The sequence below is a fragment of the Echeneis naucrates genome, chromosome 19, assembly GCF_900963305.1.
Source record: "Echeneis naucrates chromosome 19, fEcheNa1.1, whole genome shotgun sequence".
Lineage (NCBI taxonomy): Eukaryota > Metazoa > Chordata > Actinopteri > Carangiformes > Echeneidae > Echeneis > Echeneis naucrates.
In genome coordinates, this window is record NC_042529.1 from 12,282,509 (window position 1) to 12,301,292 (window position 18,784).

The 18,784-nt window shown below is 39.8% G+C and overlaps 3 protein-coding genes across 5 annotated transcripts; 1 reads left to right on the forward strand and 2 right to left on the reverse strand.

Annotated features, from left to right (window-relative positions):
- Nucleotides 1-182: 182 nt before the first annotated feature.
- Nucleotides 183-6,134, reverse strand: LOC115059883 (immune-associated nucleotide-binding protein 5-like). Of its 3 annotated transcripts, none has more exons than XM_029527624.1 (8): nucleotides 6,000-6,134; nucleotides 5,613-5,776; nucleotides 4,525-4,602; nucleotides 3,644-3,694; nucleotides 3,462-3,512; nucleotides 3,307-3,357; nucleotides 3,034-3,057; nucleotides 183-2,478 (listed from the first exon to the last, which is right to left on the reverse strand). In XM_029527624.1, the coding sequence occupies exons 2-8, from the start codon at nucleotides 5,650-5,652 to the stop codon at nucleotides 1,736-1,738; spliced, it is 1,038 nt and encodes a 345-aa protein (XP_029383484.1). In that variant the 5' UTR covers nucleotides 5,653-5,776; nucleotides 6,000-6,134; the 3' UTR covers nucleotides 183-1,735. The 3 variants fall into 3 exon arrangements, with proteins under 3 accessions (XP_029383484.1, XP_029383483.1, XP_029383485.1); XM_029527623.1 differs by having other exon boundaries at nucleotides 183-2,496; XM_029527625.1 differs by lacking the exon at nucleotides 3,034-3,057 and having other exon boundaries at nucleotides 183-2,496.
- A 295-nt stretch (nucleotides 6,135-6,429) lies between these two features.
- Nucleotides 6,430-11,778, reverse strand: xrcc6 (X-ray repair complementing defective repair in Chinese hamster cells 6). The gene is made up of 13 exons (XM_029527788.1): nucleotides 11,737-11,778; nucleotides 11,188-11,277; nucleotides 10,881-10,993; nucleotides 10,425-10,566; nucleotides 9,947-10,198; nucleotides 9,598-9,784; nucleotides 8,961-9,147; nucleotides 8,703-8,871; nucleotides 7,833-7,994; nucleotides 7,522-7,651; nucleotides 7,245-7,345; nucleotides 7,043-7,159; nucleotides 6,430-6,938 (listed from the first exon to the last, which is right to left on the reverse strand). The coding sequence occupies exons 2-13, from the start codon at nucleotides 11,258-11,260 to the stop codon at nucleotides 6,739-6,741; spliced, it is 1,833 nt and encodes a 610-aa protein (XP_029383648.1). The 5' UTR covers nucleotides 11,261-11,277; nucleotides 11,737-11,778; the 3' UTR covers nucleotides 6,430-6,738.
- A 146-nt stretch (nucleotides 11,779-11,924) lies between these two features.
- On the forward strand, nucleotides 11,925-15,246 carry desi1b (desumoylating isopeptidase 1b). Its single transcript, XM_029528471.1, has 6 exons — nucleotides 11,925-12,301; nucleotides 12,461-12,482; nucleotides 12,586-12,655; nucleotides 12,759-12,868; nucleotides 13,100-13,222; nucleotides 13,532-15,246. Exons 1-6 carry the CDS (start codon nucleotides 12,214-12,216, stop codon nucleotides 13,611-13,613), a joined length of 495 nt encoding a protein of 164 aa, XP_029384331.1. The 5' UTR covers nucleotides 11,925-12,213; the 3' UTR covers nucleotides 13,614-15,246.
- The last annotated feature ends 3,538 nt before the right edge of the window (nucleotides 15,247-18,784 follow it).

Here is an 18,784-nt window from a genome sequence, read left to right on the forward strand (position 1 = left end):
TGTTAGAAGGAAACAACTCCAAAACAAGTCCATATGTTGAATTGTGATTCCTACAGCAGTTTGCAAATGTGTCTGCTATTTAAATTTTATAGGATGACAATAGGTCAATGTTGTATAAAGCCAGAAGTAGCCAAAAACAGCACTTTATGTGTGTACATTTAAAAGATAGATGTGTAAGAGAAGACTGATTAAACTGATTTAATGAACCACAAACAACATAATGGCACTCATAACAGCACAACACAAACAAAGCTCCTTGCATCGGAAATATTTTCCTATATGAGCACCATAGCATGGGCTACAATTATATTCTGTTTACATTGCTTTTAGTAGTAGCCATTCAGTGCATTTACAATGCTGTAGTTGTGTCTTCATAGTTTTCATTGTGGTTGTATCTGCATGTTCACTGAAAATGTATTGCTTTTTAAAAATTCACAAGAAACAAAAATTGCACATCAATGGGACTCTAAAGCTACTACCACAACGTGCTTGACATTACGTCATTATAGATAGCATTCTTGTTGAAACTCTGATACAGCATGAACTGCGAACCATGACCATAGACAAAAGCTGTATTTGCCATCATGTGGATATTTTATAAAAGTAATCTTTAAATTGAATAAACTGGAAAACAGCCAGCATGTTTTCTAATGCAAATGAAGATGATTAAACTCTGACCCTGTTAACCTTCAATTCCTTGGATTTCCTTCTTCTCATCAGCATCGATTTAACCAATAATGAAGTTAATATTTGGGCAACTCCAGTTTACAGACGACAGCTCATAGTTAACTGATTGTGTGTGATGATGGTCTCTTCCGTCCAGCCACCCACCTAACTTTCCATTTGTGTTGTTGTCGTCAGGCTCGCATTTGTGGTGGAAAGAGGATAAATTCATTTTCTTAACTGAGTTCTCCCCGGCAAAACACGATTACTCCATTCTCATTTTAGGCAGAATTTTTTTTTTTTTAGGTAAAAGTCCAGTCTTGGCAATAGGAGTTTTTTTTTAAATCTTTTATTTATTTTGCTTAAGTTTATGAATCATCTTTATCTAACCACATAAACATCCACCAGTAATTAGTTGAAAGTTAGTAAATGAAAGCTTGTTAAAACTGCACCACAAAGTTTAATCACACTATTTTTAACCTGTTACTGGAAAAATGTTGACAGTTTTCCCTGACTAGCAACTTAATACAGTCATAACACATGAAACTATATCAGAGTCATTCATATTTAAGCACGTTATACTTTTGGTCTAGATGCCTTTTCAGAGACATCAGGATGAAGGACAGTGTGTACAGAGCTGTACTGCTGAAATCTACTTGCAATGTGACTTTTTTTTTTTACATTTTTTTTATCTTTAAAGTTTGATATCTCCAATAAATTATAGAAGACAGGAGGGCTGAGCACTGGAGGCACAGTCCCACAATACACAAAGTACAAGAGTAGACAGGCACACCAGTTTATAACACATCAAAATTAGGAAATTAAGTTTGTGCAACCATGATATTTAACCAAACGCGTCTGCAGCATATTGAAAACCAAAAGGCCAAAAGCACTAGTTAATTTGTTTGGATGGTGGTAAACCAGTGGAGTGACAAAAATACTTCTGAAGTCCAAATTGTATGTTTAACACATGAGCGAATCTGCCTCCCTGTTTTTTCTCCATACCAGCAACTTATTCACATAGAACACACACCAATACACACAAACACAACAACTCCCTTCCCTTTCCTATTTACACGTGTCCCAGTTTTCTAGCTAGTGCAGAGGCCATGTCCGTTAGCAGCACCTCTCTCAGGCTGTCCTCCCTCCTCTGCAGCTCGTGGACAAAATGCCCCTGCAGTTCCTTCATCTCCATTACCCGCCCCACCAGCTGCCTACGCAACACATTTTGTGCCTCTGGGGGGCAGTCTGGTCTGTTGTCCACCAGCTCAGGCCTCTGGTGGCACAGGGACACAGCACTTCTCAGATGCCCTGCATCCACATCCAGCAGCCTATCTACAGTCCCTATTCGACCCAAAAGGTCACCATGGGTGAGCACTGGGATGATGTGCCTTATTACCTCCTCTCCATACAGCTCCATGGCGGCTTGGATTGCCTCCACAGCATCCTGGTCAACCTCCATGCTAGTGCCTGGAGTGCGAATCACCATCAGAAAGGCGTGCGGTCCAGGACTGACAAGCTGAAGGCTCCTTAAAGCTTCCCTGGCTCTTTTGGTGTTCCCCAGTGAGAGTCCCATAAGATCTGGGGTGTCGATCACTGTAATCTCTCTTCCATCCACTATTGTTGTTCGCTTGGTGCTTTCCATGAGAGGACCCACAGGCGCCCTTGGTTCACTGTTGCCCAGTAAAGTCTCTGTTAAAGAGCTCCGTCCTCCACCAGTGGGCCCAAGGAGGATGAGCCTCAGGCCCGGCCTGGACAGGTCCAGGGTGCTGGCTGGATTGGTCTTTGATCCCAGTGCGCCATCTTGGGATGACCCTTCAGAATTGATATGTTCTAAAGATAAATAACAAAAAAAACTTTGGAAAAAAAGGCTGTGATTGTAACCAAGATCCATCTGGGCCTGACCCAACATGATTGGCTCAGACAAGTTTGAACTAAAATTAAAACGTGTCTGACCTCGGTATTCAGAGAGACTGGGTAAAAGTTTTGTTGTTTAACATATTTGTTTGTGTGTTCCTCAAATCTACACTATATCTACAAACTCAATCTGAGCTAATGCACGAGTTTAAGTCTCAAGGATATCTAACAGAGTGTTGGCAATACAACTATTCTTTTAATAGCAGTTTCAGCTTGGGTGAAAGTTAATTTTTGTTTGTGTTGACCAGATTTTTCAAGCTGTTGGCAAAGTGCAACTTCTTATATCAAAAACAACTGCAGTCCAGCCTCTTTGACATCAGAATAGGTGGAGTCAATGATTAAAGAATCTTTAGTTTGGCAGAAAACATACTGAAACATAGAGAGGAAGCAGAGCAGATGAATAATTGCAGACAAATCACAAAATGCAGCCAAAGTAAAATAAAGTCTACTGACCTGTTGTGAATTTCGAGAGAATTGCTGATGGACGAGCAAAGTGGAAGTGAATAAGTTTATTGTTTAATTACAGACCTATCATGCAGATTTGTCCCTGATTTAGCCCCTGGCCCTGATATGTATACGTGTGTATAAACATATAGATACTAAACAGCTGTGTGATTATTTTTTCTCACCACCCAAACGCAAGCTTTAAACCTCTTCTGACCTATTTACCGCCAGCATCTTAAAGCATCTGTTTGCAGCACACAGTGAAGAGTAAACAACACTCACCTTTGATAAATCGCCATATTTGAGACAACCTTTTGTAAAAGTTCTGCATTACTGAGACACAAAACATAAATGGAGAGAGGTCAGCTCATAATTTGTCTTTTCAGCTTCACAAGTGACTTTTTTTTTTCCTCAGACATGAAGATTGTGTTTTGTACCACGGAGCGTTCCCACAAGTCGGCTCACCCAGCCCCAAAGAGCTGAAAGACCTGAGGCAGAAACCACAAGCACATGTTAACGTTCTGATGATTTTAATACACACAAATGTTAAAATCATATTAGATAATTATCCTTATTTCAACTATCTTGCTGTTGTGAGTGACATTTGAACCAAACTCACCGGTTAAGGAGCAGAAGAGACGAATTGGCCATCGGATCAGAGCTGGGAGCGCTGAAAGAAGAAAGCCATCAGTATCACAGCAGGACGTCATAATATACACAACTGATTATGAGGGTGGTGATGACATGTACAGTGTTTAAAAAAAAGGGTATCACAATACACACAATTTTTTTTTAATTATTAAGTGTCCTGATTTCATGAGATGCAAAACTGGCCTGAAATGACAGATTTTTAATAGTTCAGTGAACCACCCACATATGATAATTTAACTGCTGAAAACATCCTCACATCTAATAGATTCATGAATTTCACATATTGAGCATATACAGTAAATGCATACAGTTGAAGTCCCATTATATGGAAAGTTCCTGTGAAAATTTACCCAACATTAAAAATCTGGCAGGCTGAATTTTGGACGAAAAGATGCTGATTTAAATACCTTCTGTGGTATTTATAAATAATTCGTACATGGACATGGTCATGGACAACAACAAATGATGAAGTTTTATAACTATAGGAGAAATACAGAACACGCATATTTGTTTGATATGACTGTTTATCTTCAAGTCCAACACATGTGTTTTTGTTTAGCACACAAACGTGAACATGTAGGTTGCATGTTGATATTTGCAGCTAAGCGGGAGGGGGGTAAGGTTACCCCCCTCTCAGGACTCATACTATTGGCTACACCCCTGGTCATATGATGTTAACTTAGCAGGGATGTCTGATAAACACCATTTCCATGAGATAAACAAAGGTTTCCACACAAATTATCTCGGTCAAAGCCAGGCCAATCGACAAGACAGATATAGTGACTAAAATGTCAGAGCTCCATTTTTTTTTTTAATTCGCATGAATGTTTCTGTTGGTGTGTGACTGACTCTGTGAGAATCGGTAGAGGAGATACCCCACCACAGAAAACGCTCCCATCTGGATGCTGTTGCTGCCCAGCCACCAGCCTAAACAGTGAGGAGAGGGAGGAAAGCAGGACATTAGTATTGCAATGTTGTTCAGAGCTTATCATGGGGTTTGCACCCTTTCACCCAAATGTGAAATGCACCAAATCCCTACTGTTGAATGCAAACCTTGGTCTGTGTATGTGCGCCAGGTTTATATCGATGGTAAATGATTTCAGTTTGTTGTTTTAATGCAAAGGCTAACATCACAACCTCCATGTGATGTTAGCCTGGGCCTCAAAGCTCTGTAGTGACCCGAGGAAGTCATGTTGGCCAAATCTGTACCTCCATATTAGCCACTTCTTTTTAGAAAAATAAAATAAAATAAAATAATTGTCTTATTAGACAGCTTTCCTGATTTTACCTTCAAGAGTGTTAAAAAGTAAAAGTGTTATGTTGGTTTTTATCCTCCTAACTGTTCTAATCATTTTATCTGTTCCTTAACATTGTACAGTATTTATTTCATTTATTTGATTTTAATCATGTATTTGTTGAGAACTTAACAACTCCTTTTGAAGTCCTTTTTTCTTAAATTACATAAAAACAAAATGTAATTTTTGTGGACTTTATTATATAACAGGTCAAAATTGTGGAGAATTCGTTTCAATTTGATTATTTAATAAAACTAAATAGAGTATTGCTAAAAAAAAATTGTAACAACCCTCATTGATCATGTTTGTTTTCTGTTATTTATTTTTGAAAAGCCAACCCGGAAGTCCAAAACACTTTGCCCTGACATTGATGTTTGTCACTGCGCAGTCTACTCTACACAAGTATTTAAAAACTCTCTCATTAGTCAAAACACAGAGACACAATGTTACAACAAGAAATAAATACAATCCATCATGTGAGTAGTTAATGTCTAATTAAGTCTCCATTTCGAATCCGTTGACAAAAGACTGAAGATAAAATACAAGACTAATAACTCTGGATATACTCTCCATAAAATGCATGTGACATCTTACTTATAGACGTCGAACCTTCTTCTTCATGGACTTTATAATGAACTTTACCTGAGTTTGCGTCCTCATAGTCGTCACATTTACACTCCATTTCTGAGCGGCTGTCGAGCGCTTGATCCACTTTTAAATTGACGAGAATTGGCTCCGGCACATCCGCTCAGAACTTTCAATATAAAAGCCTCGGGGTTCAGGGTAGCGTACGGGTGATGTCGCAACTGAGAGAAAAACAAATGTCAACACCGGGACAAAAGTTGTTACATCTTCTCACAGCCAGCTTTTGGACGACTTGCTAGCCAGGCCAGTCAATTAAGACCTTTGACATGATCCATGATCGACCAGCTGTGTGTTAGAGCAATGTGTCAACAAGGTGAAGGACAGCTAGTCAGCGTCTCTTTAAACTTATATCACGAGTAAAAGCTGCTCCTTAGCTTCCTTTACCTGCCGTTTGTTCTGATAAACCTTCTCCAGAAAGGCCACCTAGTTTCGCATGTTGGAGCTACACGTGATCCCCTCTTCCTGGTATTGTGCAGCAGCATACCTGTGTAGGCCTGCCCCTTAACAGCGACACAGTTTTGATTTGTTGCGTTGTATGAACACACAATGGAGTGAGAAGGTCCAAGTATGCTGATAATGCTGCCGTCTTATTTTGAAAGTACACACCTTAGTCCATGCTTCAAGAACTGGAAATGCTGCCTGAGATGTACGAAACATCCGATTACACACTTAATGAACCAAAACAAACATGGTGCAGAAATAAAAAAAAAAAATTGGTTTATTTATACAAATGCAACATTATCTACTTGTCTATAAGAGTCATCATCATTAGTTAAAGCACATGCAAAACAACTTTACAGTGTATTAGGTTTAGTTTTTTTTTTTTTTACAGTCAGTGATTGCTCATGTAAAACAAGATATGAACTGCTGCAGAGAGAAACATGGAAAATCATGTTGCCTTTCAAAAAGAAGTAAAATAACAGGTTTGATTATGTCCACCACAACAGAAATGTTTGTTGTTGCTAACACAGTAGGAGGTGTGCAGTACATTTAAAAGCCATCTCTTGCTTATAAAAAATATCTGAAAATTTGGTTCATGTGAAGCAGCTGGTCCATTTTTTCATTCTAAGACACTGAACATAAGGCTGATCATAAAGGCACAGAGTTTCAGATATCCAACTCTTCATGAACCAAGATGGCCAATCAGTGCGTCAATCAGTTCCTGCTTCTTGGTCCCCGTGGTTCGAATCCCAAAATGCTTGCAGGCCTCCTTCAGTGTGGGCACAGTCAGCTTTGCCATGGTACCATTCTGCACGTGGGCCCTCAGCTCGTCTTCTGACACCTCCACTTTGGGCTTCTTCTCAGCTCCACCCCCAGCATCAGCTGCAAAACCAATTACAAAGAAAACATTCTGTCAAAACACAAAATTATTGGAGCAATGCAGCAAAAGAAGGAGAAGTCATTTTACTTAAGAAATTAGCTCAGACCAGTTTTGCGCTTGGGAGCTGGTTTGCTGTCTGGGTTGTAGTCAGCAGGGTAGACCAGATCTTTAAAATCCTGAACCAAAGGACCCAAACGGCTGTCAATCTGTTCCACCTTTGGCACTGAGGCAGAGAAAGTGTAAGATGAATGGAAGATTACAAGCAGTACAAACCATAAGAAGCAAGAGGATCATTGTTTCAATCTTACTGATAAGATCGTCTGTCTCTTCTGGAGCCATCATATCCAGAGCCAAGGCCTCCAGGTTCCTATAATGCTGCTGGATGACTGGATTCTCAAAGGCATCACTCCTAAATTACATTACAAAAGAACCGCAACACTTTACTGTAAGAAATCAAATGAACAAGATTCATATGAATTCCTACAGAATATTTTAATATTACAAATAAGCTTTTTTTTTTTTTTTTTTAAACAGAACAACTTTTTAGACATCTATAAATTTAAATTTGTGCAAAGCTGAGAATACCTGTATTTGAAGCGAAGTTTGGAAGCGATCTCCTTCATCTTGTCCACCTGTACTTGTGAGGCAGTAGGGCCTGGGTGAGGGTCCACAGACCGTATGTCGTCGGCAAAGGGCAGGTAGATGACATTAAAACCTAAGATGGGAATGGCGTGTTAAGTTGTCATGAAGCTGCATCACACTACAGTGACCTAAATTACACAACAATGAGATCTACTTTCAACTACACTGGTGGTGAATGCAGATTGGTCTTTGATTGAAATGTTGTGGTTCAATGAAACCCAGTGTAACAAGGGTTGAGTATAGAGGTGCATTACCTGGAGGTGTAATCTGTATTTTCGCCTCATCGATCTCCTCTTTCTGAGGCACCAGGGCAACAAAACGAGGTGGGTAGTTTCGGCGGGCGATGCAACGGCACAGAGCAAACACGTTCTTCTCGCTACACTTGGTCAGCAATGCAGAAAAGAGACATGCACTGCCTGAGAATGGATTAAAGAGTGAACACTCATCACTCACTGTGGTCAGCATTGCAAGGCACTTGTGATTAGCTTGTCCAGTAAAAATAAGTAAATAAATAAATAAATAAATAAATAAGAAAAATTTCAAACTTGGCCAATGTGTTTAAAAAAAAATATATACGATGCATCGCTGCAAAATCAATTTAACCAATTTGCGGTCTTATATTGCTGATCGGAGTTCCCATTGGGGATGTGCTGGGATTAAAAAGGACTTTGGTCACGGGGAATGCTTCCTTGTGGAAGCAGAAAGTGATTGCAGGATTGATCAACAAAAATCTGGTTTTCGATTATGGCGAAGTATTTCAGTACTTTGCTTAAGCTGTGTTGTTTGTGTGTAGGTGTCCCACTGATGCATAAGGAAATCGAGTGAATGACATTTTGTAAGTTTCTTTGTGTGTTTGTGAATAAAACTTTCTATCCATGTGAATGGGGGGGGGGGTTAAAAAAAGGAGGGGGCAATATTTATTGCTTTCCATGAACGAGGAAATCTATTGATATGGGAAGCATGGATTCATGGAAGACAAGCTACATACCAGAATCGTTTTAGCTGTCTCAAGAAAAACACCGTATTATGTATTAATATTATGTCAAAATCTGTACACTTGCATTCCTATTTCTTCCTATTGGTTCACCACAAGTCAGGGTAAGAGTTAGAAAGATACGCAGTACCTTTAACCTCATTCTCTTCAGGATAGAGGAAAACAGCAGGCCGGATGTGGTGGTGCACTTTGAGCCTCTCCATAGGTTTGAATCCAATTAGAAACAGTCCAGGATCACTGAACTTCTTGATAGCATCAACCTCGTCCCTCTCCATCACTATCTTCTTTCTGCCATACACCTACAACAGACAAACAACACAAACAAAAATCAGTGCATGAACTCACAAACATTCAACTAAATTAGAATTGCATGCATATCTTTGCATACCTGGGCTTTCTTTATCTCACTGGGCAGCAGGAGGCTGCCGGTCTGGGTGTGGAAGGTGCGTGTTTTGCTGCGTACTGGCTCATTGGTTTCTCTGTATAGTTTGATGGCTCCCGGTTTTCGTGCTGCCACAGCAGTTGCATAAATTCCAACAGCTATGTTTATCCCCTCACCCAGACACAGGTTTAACCTGTGGATCGCAGGGAGGGAGGGAGGGATGGTGAGTAAAACATGAGACGAAGAGTTCAATGACAAAAAGACAAATATTGTTCACAAAGCATGAAAATTTTTTTTATTTTTCTTCTTTTGCTTTTCCCCTATTTGGGGTCCCCACTGCAAATCAGCTTCCTACAACTTGCACGACTGATTTGTCTACAGTTTTTCGCCAAATGCCCTGATGCAAAAACTCTATTTATCTGGGTTGGGATCGGCACAAGAATACCTCGAGGGGGCGCCTTGTTTCCTCATTGGGGAATCAAAACCAGTTCTTCCTAATTACCAAGTGGGCATACTCACCCGGAAGAAAACAGAGTAAATAAAAAGAAAAAAAAAACAAAACAGAAAACAAAGCGACAAACAGCGAGAATGCAAGGAAGTAAAACAATCCATCTGGATATGTAACTTTGACATTTATCTCTACCTCGCCATGGCTCTCTTCATCTGCTCCTTCACCCGCACCCTCTTCTTGAGGTCTTCCAGTTTGCTACAAGGCTCCAGCTGCAAACCCAACTCACTCTCATCCTCTGGTGGACTTACAATGTCACAGAAGAAGAGTGAGATATTGAAGCCGCCTGGTTTCATCAGGTGCATCAAATCAATAAAAACACCTATGAGAGAGGATGAGTCAAGTGAAGTCAATACAGGATTAACATATTTTGCTTTAGTATTACGTTTTTAAAGTGAAATCTTTTCAGTTACCTCTCATGCTGTCATATAGTTAGACAATGCAGGGTGGCTTGAACCCAAAACAACCTTTGTGTTAGGCCTACCTGTCTCTTTGAGGTCAGTGGCCTTGGTGCGAGCCTGTTTGTCTTTTGTACTGTTGTCTCCGTGTGGTTCATCCCTGCAGGTGAAGATCATGAGCCTCTTGTGTGAAAGCCGAAGCTTGATGTCACTGAACAGGTTGGAGCAGCACCACAAGGCATCACCTAAAGATGTCTCTCCGCTGCCCATAGTTTTTGCTGCGAGCTGGGCACCTTTTTCCCCCTGCAAAGCGTCTGCGTCCTGCACTCGCTTAGCACCTGTGGCAAATAAGGAAACAGAAAAGACAGTTGCAGGAAGACAGATGAGGAAAACCAAAATTAACTAGGGTTAGACATGTTTACGGAGTGAAATGACAGATTGAATTCATGTCTCTTACATTTTCCTGAATAACAATAACAAATTGGAAATTCAAATATGTGTTTCTCTGCAGCATCATGCAAAACCAAAGCATAATGTGTTCATTTGAAAACTGCAATGTCTTACCGGGCTCATCAAGATCATGGTACACGTAGACGTGCTTGAATGAGTTCCTGGGGTTTTTACTCTGTTCTGTGCCGTAGAAAACAAGAGCCACCAGGTCCCTGTGACTACTAATGATCTTACTGGCATACACACTGCGCACAACCTACATGGACAGAACAAACAATTAAAATAATTACATTAATAGGAGAGAATAAATTAAAATAAAAAAAAAGGGATTGATTGACTGATTTCGATTTTCTTTTCCTTGAATTCACTTAAGAATGTTAATTATAACATTCGGATTGGATGACTGACACTTAGAAAGCACCTTTCCCAGACCACCCTCTCTCAGTGCAATATTTCAGCCAATTCAACTCTTTACTGGGATTTGGAAATTTTTAGAACATTTCAAAACATCTCTCACTATGGCTGTTACATCCAAAGTCATAATGTAGAACAAACATTTGGCCACCTTACCTGCATGGTCATGTCAAAGTTAGAGGGCTGTCCATCATCTCCTTTGATGAACATTTCCTTGGACGCATCGACCAAGAACACCAAACTGTCTCTCCCTGTGCTTCTGTAACTTCCTGACAAAGATTGGAGTTTGATTTGTTTTGGCCTAACTTCAAAGATTCTTACAGTTGTATTGCTGATAATCATTTAGTCAAAAGTAGTCACATACAGTTAGAAGAGGAATATCGGCCAAACCACTGGGCTTGATGGTAGCTGATCCTGCGTGATTCCAATCTTAGATTAAGGAATAAGAATATTTCCATCTCACCTCCAGACTGCTCTCCTTCTTCCTGATCTTCCTCCTCATCCTCATTTCGGTAGTAGGCGTTCCACTCTGCCATGAGTACCGGTCCTGGTTCTGTCAGAGGATTAAACGGTTCAATAGGACCCAAAGCAGGAAACAAAAAGAACCTTAAAAACTTCTGTCATTTTCTAATCATGTAGTGGAGTTCTGGCTGAACTGAAACATTATTTCCATTTAACTGATTCCACCTTTGCATACAGCAACTTCAGTTTCTTTTACTAAAAACAAGTAAATGTAAAGTAAACTAAAATAATGTCAAATCGTAAAATATATAAACAAAACAACAGATCGAAATGAATTATAGTTTGGCAAACTGGGGCTTGAACTTTAGCCAAGCAACGTAACGTTAGCTAGCTTAGCTTCTACTTAGCCACTGGCAATTTCACCGCATTTGGTCGTCACTTCTTTAAGAACTGCATATTTCTAATAGTGCACATAAACAATACGACATAAATAATTCATAGAGAATCGTAAACAGACAGTTAGCCACGGACATGGCCCGCAATAGCTCACCGAGCTCCAGCTGCCCACAAATCCGCGCTGGTTTCAATGAGAGGCGCGTTCAGTTGCGTGAACGAGCACGCCGACGTATCGTCAAGGAGAGCGTTTGTTTATTGGACGCTTGCTTGTCAGTCACAGACGTTGGCCAATCCGGATGAAGTAGGCGGAGCGCTAAGAGGCTCGTGTCCGGAAACGCGGATCCTGTCCATCCGAGCCTGAGCGTCAACTGTTGTTGTTTACATCAGGTTGACTCGGCATCGCCTATTATAACTCTTCTCGGCTTACAACTGTCTCGTCCATTTTTTTTATTTTACTTGCTATGATTGGTCAAACTTTGAGTTGTCTGCAACGTATATTGTATCCGTTAGAGTTGTAAACTTTGCTTCTTCGTAAAGTTTTCTGGGCTTGGCTGACTACCGGCTGGTGTGTGACTCAGCTAACTTCAGATTAAGTTGGCTGCAGTTGTCCTTTCGAACGAATCCCTTCGTCATGGAGCAAAATGGCCCTTTCACGGTAAAACTGTACATTTACGACCTGTCCAGAGGCATGGCCCGTCAGCTGAGCTCCATGATGCTAGGTAAGTTTCCGACGAGCTGCCCGTTGGTTTGCTTCAGGAAAGCCGGGTTTAGTGCGCCCAGGCCCGCGATAGAAACCAGGAGAGCGCGATGATCATGCTTGGGCCTGAGTGTTTTGTACATAAATATCTAATTGAACAATTTCTATTTTATGTTCTCAGGGAAACAGCTTGATGGGATATGGTGAGCAACTTTACTTAAGTGTATAAGTTTAGTGTTCTCACTGAAGGTCCAGTGAACTGTGGTTTGGCTTAGTTTGTAGAAAAGATGTGTGTTTGTATTACAGGCACACAGCTATTGTGGTTCATGGAAAGGAGTACTTCTTTGTTGGAGAGGGTATCAACAGCTGCTCACCCGTAAGAATCAGCTCTGCCTGGTTTTGTATAACACGTGTTTGGAACAAGGTGCCTACTGAAGTGTGTGTGTGTGTGTGTGTGTGTGTGTGTCTGTCTGTCTTAGGGGGGTACACCCATGGGTGAGCCTGACTCCATTGTGGACCTGGGCCTCACTGAAGTTCCTGCAGAGATCTTCACTGAATATCTGATGTCACTGGCAGAATCCACATTCGGGTAAAAGTTCAGGCTTCCATGACGCCTTATACAAATTCCCAGACATTACTGTCATACCTTTTTATTATCAAATTTAAACAAATTAATTTGTTCATCTTCTGCCATTTAGCCGTTTCCATTTCTCGCCTTTCCTGTTATTGACTTTCTCCACCCTTTATGGCCTCTGTCTTTCCTCTAAACGCGTGTTTCTGTCTGCTTGCCTTATATCCTCTGTGTTTTCCTGATTCACAGAAGTGACAAGTACAACCTGTTTGAACACAACTGCAACAGTTTCAGCAACGAGGTGGCTCAGTTCCTAACAGGCAGGAAGATCCCGTCGTACATTACAGACCTTCCATCAGAAGTACTGTCCACGTGAGTCAAGTCATTTTACTGAGTGCCCAGAAGCAGTTCTTACCTCACCATAACTCCTCTTATTTTTGTCTTTGGTAATATCACTGCTTTTCACAAAGTTTGGATTTTTAAATTCCTAATTTACTGTTGGTAGAAAATTATCTCCCTATCTTAGTATATATAGCTGCCCTACTTTATTTTAATTGAGCTCTTTAACAGTTTTTTTTTTTTGTGTGTGTGTGTTTTCTATCTCCCATACTGTAATTTGGTCAGACTTTCTCCTAGCCTTTTGATTTCTGTGCAACTAAGTCTGCTCTATTTCCACTTTAGGCCATTTGGCCAGGCTCTCCGTCCCTTACTGGATTCCGTCGTCATAAATCCCGGAGGCAGCAACATAACTGGACAGCGATAGATAGGGCTGTATTTATAAAAGAAGATATTTTAATTTAAAGGTTTGGGTAAGAGTTTGTCTCCCACCCACCACACAGACTTCATCTGTGCCGGTGGCTGACAGGTTGATCTGTGCTTCCAGCCACATTTCCATCTAACCAGTTATTCCTTGGATGCTTTTCCCTATTCAGTTTCTAGCCTGTTTCTTCTCATTCTACCTATCTGAAGTTTTAAAGTGGGTCAGTGACCACATGACTATTTTGATCATAAGTTTGCTTTTTCATGGATTTAAAGTTTGTCACTGGTTTAAGCAAAATATTGTACTGCCAACAAACCTTTTTGTATTTTAAAATGCACTTCTGTTGTTTTGAAAGATACATCCTCATCCTTTCCCAAGGGGCTTCGCCATGACAGTCTTTTAGAAAGACTTTAGCCTTTGAATTGAGTAGGTGATTTGATCAGAGATGAAAAGAGGAGAGTGACAGATTCACTAAAAGTTGCATAAAATGTTAGAATGTTTAAAGTGACTGCATGGGTTCTTTGTTAACAAATGGTTTCCTTTACAGAACTTGTTTATAACCAACTATTACCTCACTAGCACCATACCAGGAAAGCCTGACTAATCCTACAGTACTTTCATCAAGCTCTTAATGAACGCCAGTGTTGTTTTTTGTTTTTTTTCTGTAACCATATCAATGACCCACTCTTTGAAAAAGAGTGAAGTTTAATAGCTCTGACCTTCTTGTCATTCAACCTGGCTACATAAATTTTTGTTTACTGTGCCCGTCTAGGCATGTGATTTGTGAGTCTTTCTTCACAAAGTGAGGTGCTGTTAAGTGGCAGTTTCACAATTCTCCTGATGTCCTTCTTTATTTTAATGGGTGTCACTGGGTCATTTAATGTCTCCAAGGTTTTGTAATCTCTATAATTGGTAACCAATTTTAAGCTCTCAATGTCTCTTTATAAAAAAAGAGACCCTAATGGCAAACAGATGGCCGATTTGAAGTAATTCAGTAGCTCATGATAAATTAGCAAAATTGTTCCAAGAAAATATGTGTAGGTTGCTATTGGACAGTAACTGGTAAATACTACAAATTTCCTGCTCTAAGCTTTTTACATATGTTTTTTCCATGGCTGTTCTTATGACCGCACTGCACTCCGAGGACGAGGCCAGAGTCAGTTACAGGGAAAGAACTTTTTTCATTAAGTATATATATGAAGACTGTTTATTTACATTTATTTAACAACTCTGTAACATGTAATTTAATGTAATATTAAATATTGAATCATTTGTTCAGGTTGTATTGACATTACTGAGCCAGGCATAGTAAATTATTTCTACACACCAGATGTTAAGCCACCCATCTCTGACCTTTATTATCATGGGCCATTTATGCATCTTTTTGGTAAATCATATTGTTGATGCCATACACTTTTGTTTATGATTCATTAGTTGCCAGTGCCATTACACTCGTAAGGCCTCAGCAGTCACTTGTAACTCTCTTAAATATGTTATATCATGTTTTTATATTCTGATGAATTATTTAATAAGATTTCATTTAATAAGTACATTTACTGGGATCCTGCACTTAAATGTTATATGTGTGACATTTGGAACTTGAAACAAGTTGTGACATTAAAATATCCTTGAAACATTTCCTGTCCAGTGATTCAATTAATGTGATGATCTTTTTTATGGTGTCAGCTTAAAAAGATTTTTTTCTATATCAGGAGAGATCAGCTGTGACCTAGAAACAGATAAGCGGTAGAAGATGAATGAATGAATGTGGAGAACACTGCCTATTGACCAGGTGGAAACTGAGCACAGGCTTCAAAGTACAAGTTCTTATAGTATCAGAAAGAGTCACAAGGTGGCACTACAGGTTCATGACAGTAGAGTTTTATTATAGCAACTGTCACATGGCTCCTGAGTGTTCAAGTATTACATTCATCTCTTTTATGACTTTTTTTTCTATAGAAGTTATTTATTCTGCTGGAAAGTGACAGCACAAACTCAAAATGATGTTTTAATGGTCAAACTGTTGGCTAGCGTTAAGCCATTTAGTTGTATGTTGAATGTGTAGTCAGTTGCCCGCTGTTTATTGGAATGTTTTGCCGCCCAAAGATCCTGTTTGATACGAACATGAGTCAAATCAAAACTTTATATTAATTTTATAGTCTTTAATATTTCAACTTCAAAAGTGGCATCATTTACTAAACAATCCTCTGTACAGAACAGCTTGAGAACATTTGGGTATAAATTAATTGTTATAATAATGTTTTTCACATTTTTGCTACATACTGCATATCATACCCAAACACTTTGGATTTACTTAGCTATCAGATTGTTATTTGCACATTTATTATAGTTCAGTTCTTTTCTATAGTCAGACACTGCAAAGTACTCCATGAATCTCTCGCTCCTTTCACGCTGCAAACTGATCATTTCAGTGGAGTTAAACAGTATTTTCACACAGCACTAAATATCACAATCTCTGCTCTGTATACGCAAACACACTGCAGCATGCTCACAAACATTTCACTGGAAGTCAAATGCACACTCACACAACGTTCCATTGATCAGTCGCTATTGCGTACTTGCACCATAGCGACATTGCCAATGTTTTAGACAAGTTGTCTGCTTTGTGGTAGCTTTTTCCTACGTTATTGTTAATTTGTGTGACTGGTTTTTCTGCAAATGGGAAAACTTACAGAAAAAATGTGACATCCATAGGAGTAGGCCTACTTCAACCTCCGCTATTGCACATTAGAAAATTGCACATCTCAAATAACACAGATCACTCTAAATGTTGTATTTTTTTATGATCAACATTAAATAACAGCTTGTTAAAATCTGACATCAAATGTGATTAGAATAAATACTCTTCAAAGACTCTGTTCATACAGCCCTTATTTAAACAAAATACATAGGAAAGCCTATTAATTAGCATATTTACACAATATTCATAAATGAAGCAGAACATGAACTGCAAATGATGTTTGCACTGCTTAAAACCTAAAAATCACATTCCATAAAAGACTGAATGAAAATGTACACAAGATGCCAGACATGATGTTAAATAATTGAAAAAAGTCACTTGTTTCTGCTACAAATAAGGAAGGGACACGGTTGTTTCAGGTGGTGAAAATACATGATTCCATGCCGAGCGAAACATTGGAAGCACTTATTCATGGCAAAGAACTAAACATCTATTGCTTATGAAAATTAATTCTGTCCATTTTTAACATTTTTAAATCAAAACAACAAGCATTGGGATTAAACAATACCTGCCCAGGATCCCTTGCTGCATTGACAGAGTGAGTGAGAATGAATGGTTTTGGCTTTTGCATGAAATAATGAAAGAATGACCGCAGAAGAGGAGATGTGTTTGGTGCCTGTGTCACAGCTCCAGTCCCAGTGCGCTCAGTAGCATTTATAACATGCTTTCTACCAGTACTGGTTGTGACACGCTGCACGGATAATTAAAAGTATGTTTCTGTGTGTTAGTCAGTGAGGGTAAGGGCCTCAGCCTGCAACAAGACTCCCATGAAACAGCATCTATAAGGATCTGGTTTCCACTAGACTCTTTGTGCTGTGCAATATGTGGCCTGGGGGGACAGGAGACCAGATATGTCACTGCTGGCTTTCTGGGTGATGAACTTATCTCTGTGGATAGAGTGTCTTGGGGTGTGATCACGCCTTCACCATCAATTGGTTTGGAGCAAAGCTGATTTTGTGCTTTATTTTCTGTTTTGCTTTGCGATGGCGAGGAAAGTCAGCCTTATGAGGAGAAATCTCATGAACTTGCACGTAGTGAGTCTCTTTTTTTCTCTCGCTCTTCCTCTCATTTTGTTTAAAATTCCCTATTTCAACAATTCAAAATCTTTAATGGGTTTATGACAACACTCAAAAGGCATGGACCAGTATACACTGATCAGCCATGACGTGACCACTGACTGCCAAATGGCATGAACATCTATCTGGTTACCATGGCACCCATTAGTGGTTGGATCCAGGCCTTTCTAAATCTGGGTGGTTTTTCTGCTAAAATGTGAACCGACACAATATTAGGCAGGTGACCATAATGCAATGGCTGACCAGTGTAAGAAGAAAAATTTGTTATAAACAATTCAGGAACCAGCACGGTGGAACACTTAGTAGCTAAAAAGCTGAGTGGATGTTCTGCATCCACCCTGCAGTGTATGTAACAAGGCAAATATTTGCTGTTATGATGATGTATCAGTGCTGCTCACGTGTTGGTCGGCTACCCTGAAGTAGTAAAAAGAATCCATAAACGCAGGCTTAAGGTATTGGGGACCATTCTGCCAGACTCGCCTGATAAGAGGTCTGGCCTTGAAGATCATGGATGCCTCCAGACTTTGCACTTTAATATGCAGTATAATATTAAAGGATGCCATGAAGGTAAACCTTGCAGCTCAGCCTTGAGCTGTTTCTCATGTTATGTTGAGTCCAGCAGATTTCTCTGCAAAACGCTCCGTCTGCTGTTGGAGGGATTTTGTTTTGCATATCAATCGCTCGTCGTCTCTGATTAATCTTTTGATCTTGATGGAAAGGCCACATAGCTATTAACAGAGTTTGATTTGGTAAAATAAATGATTTTTGTAGGATGTCAGCCCTCATACAGTAATGCCATTTCATTGTATATTTTTTTTTCACCATTGTATTTGTTCCCAGCTCTGTTTTACTTGTATTTTCCTGCAGCAGGAACACTTCACATTTTAACCAGATAAAAAGTATTGAAAAAAATCCTCTCAGCTCTTTCACAGCAAATATTGCAGAAACCCATAGAAACATTTCTGGACACGTGCAATCATTGTTAAAGGTTAGCAGTTCCTAAGGGCATTGAAGATACAGTGGAATGTTGAACTAACTGTTGTGCGTTCATAGCAGTGGACACAGCTCTGCACAGTGTCCTTTGCTGTCCATCCTATATGGGCAAAATGAGAAAAGTCCAATGCTTCAGGTCTGGAAGTGCCTCCGTGAATTCCCCTGCAATGGCGCCTGGGGTTAGAAAATTACACACAGGCGTCCACACACGTCCACACTCTGAGTTATGACCCAGACAGTTCAGCAGTGAGAGACCTAGATCCACACCAAGTGACTCCTACCCTTTCCTTCCCCCGAGGAAGGAAAACATGCGTCCATGTATGTTTGATTTTCTATTTTTCTCT

Excerpts from the sequence above, each read along its gene's own strand:
- desi1b (XM_029528471.1), top strand. The coding sequence starts at position 12,214 with ATGGAGCAAAATGGCCCTTTCACGGTAAAACTGTACATTTACGACCTG. Across the intron at positions 12,483-12,585 it reads AAACAGCTTGATGGGATATG|GCACACAGCTATTGTGGTTC; the intron begins GTGAGCAACTTT and ends TTTGTATTACAG. Across the intron at positions 13,223-13,531 it reads CCATCAGAAGTACTGTCCAC|GCCATTTGGCCAGGCTCTCC; the intron begins GTGAGTCAAGTC and ends TTTCCACTTTAG.
- LOC115059883 (XM_029527623.1), bottom strand. The coding sequence starts at position 5,652 with ATGGAGTGTAAATGTGACGACTATGAGGACGCAAACTCAG. Across the intron at positions 3,358-3,461 it reads ACTTGTGGGAACGCTCCGTG|TAATGCAGAACTTTTACAAA; the intron begins GTACAAAACACA and ends TTTGTGTCTCAG. Across the intron at positions 2,497-3,033 it reads TCTCTCGAAATTCACAACAG|AACATATCAATTCTGAAGGG; the intron begins GTCAGTAGACTT and ends ATTTATCTTTAG.
- xrcc6 (XM_029527788.1), bottom strand. The coding sequence starts at position 11,260 with ATGGCAGAGTGGAACGCCTACTACCGAAATGAGGATGAGGAGGAAGAT. Across the intron at positions 9,148-9,597 it reads ATGAAGAGAGCCATGGCGAG|GTTAAACCTGTGTCTGGGTG; the intron begins GTAGAGATAAAT and ends TGCGATCCACAG. Across the intron at positions 6,939-7,042 it reads AGCTCCCAAGCGCAAAACTG|CTGATGCTGGGGGTGGAGCT; the intron begins GTCTGAGCTAAT and ends TTGGTTTTGCAG.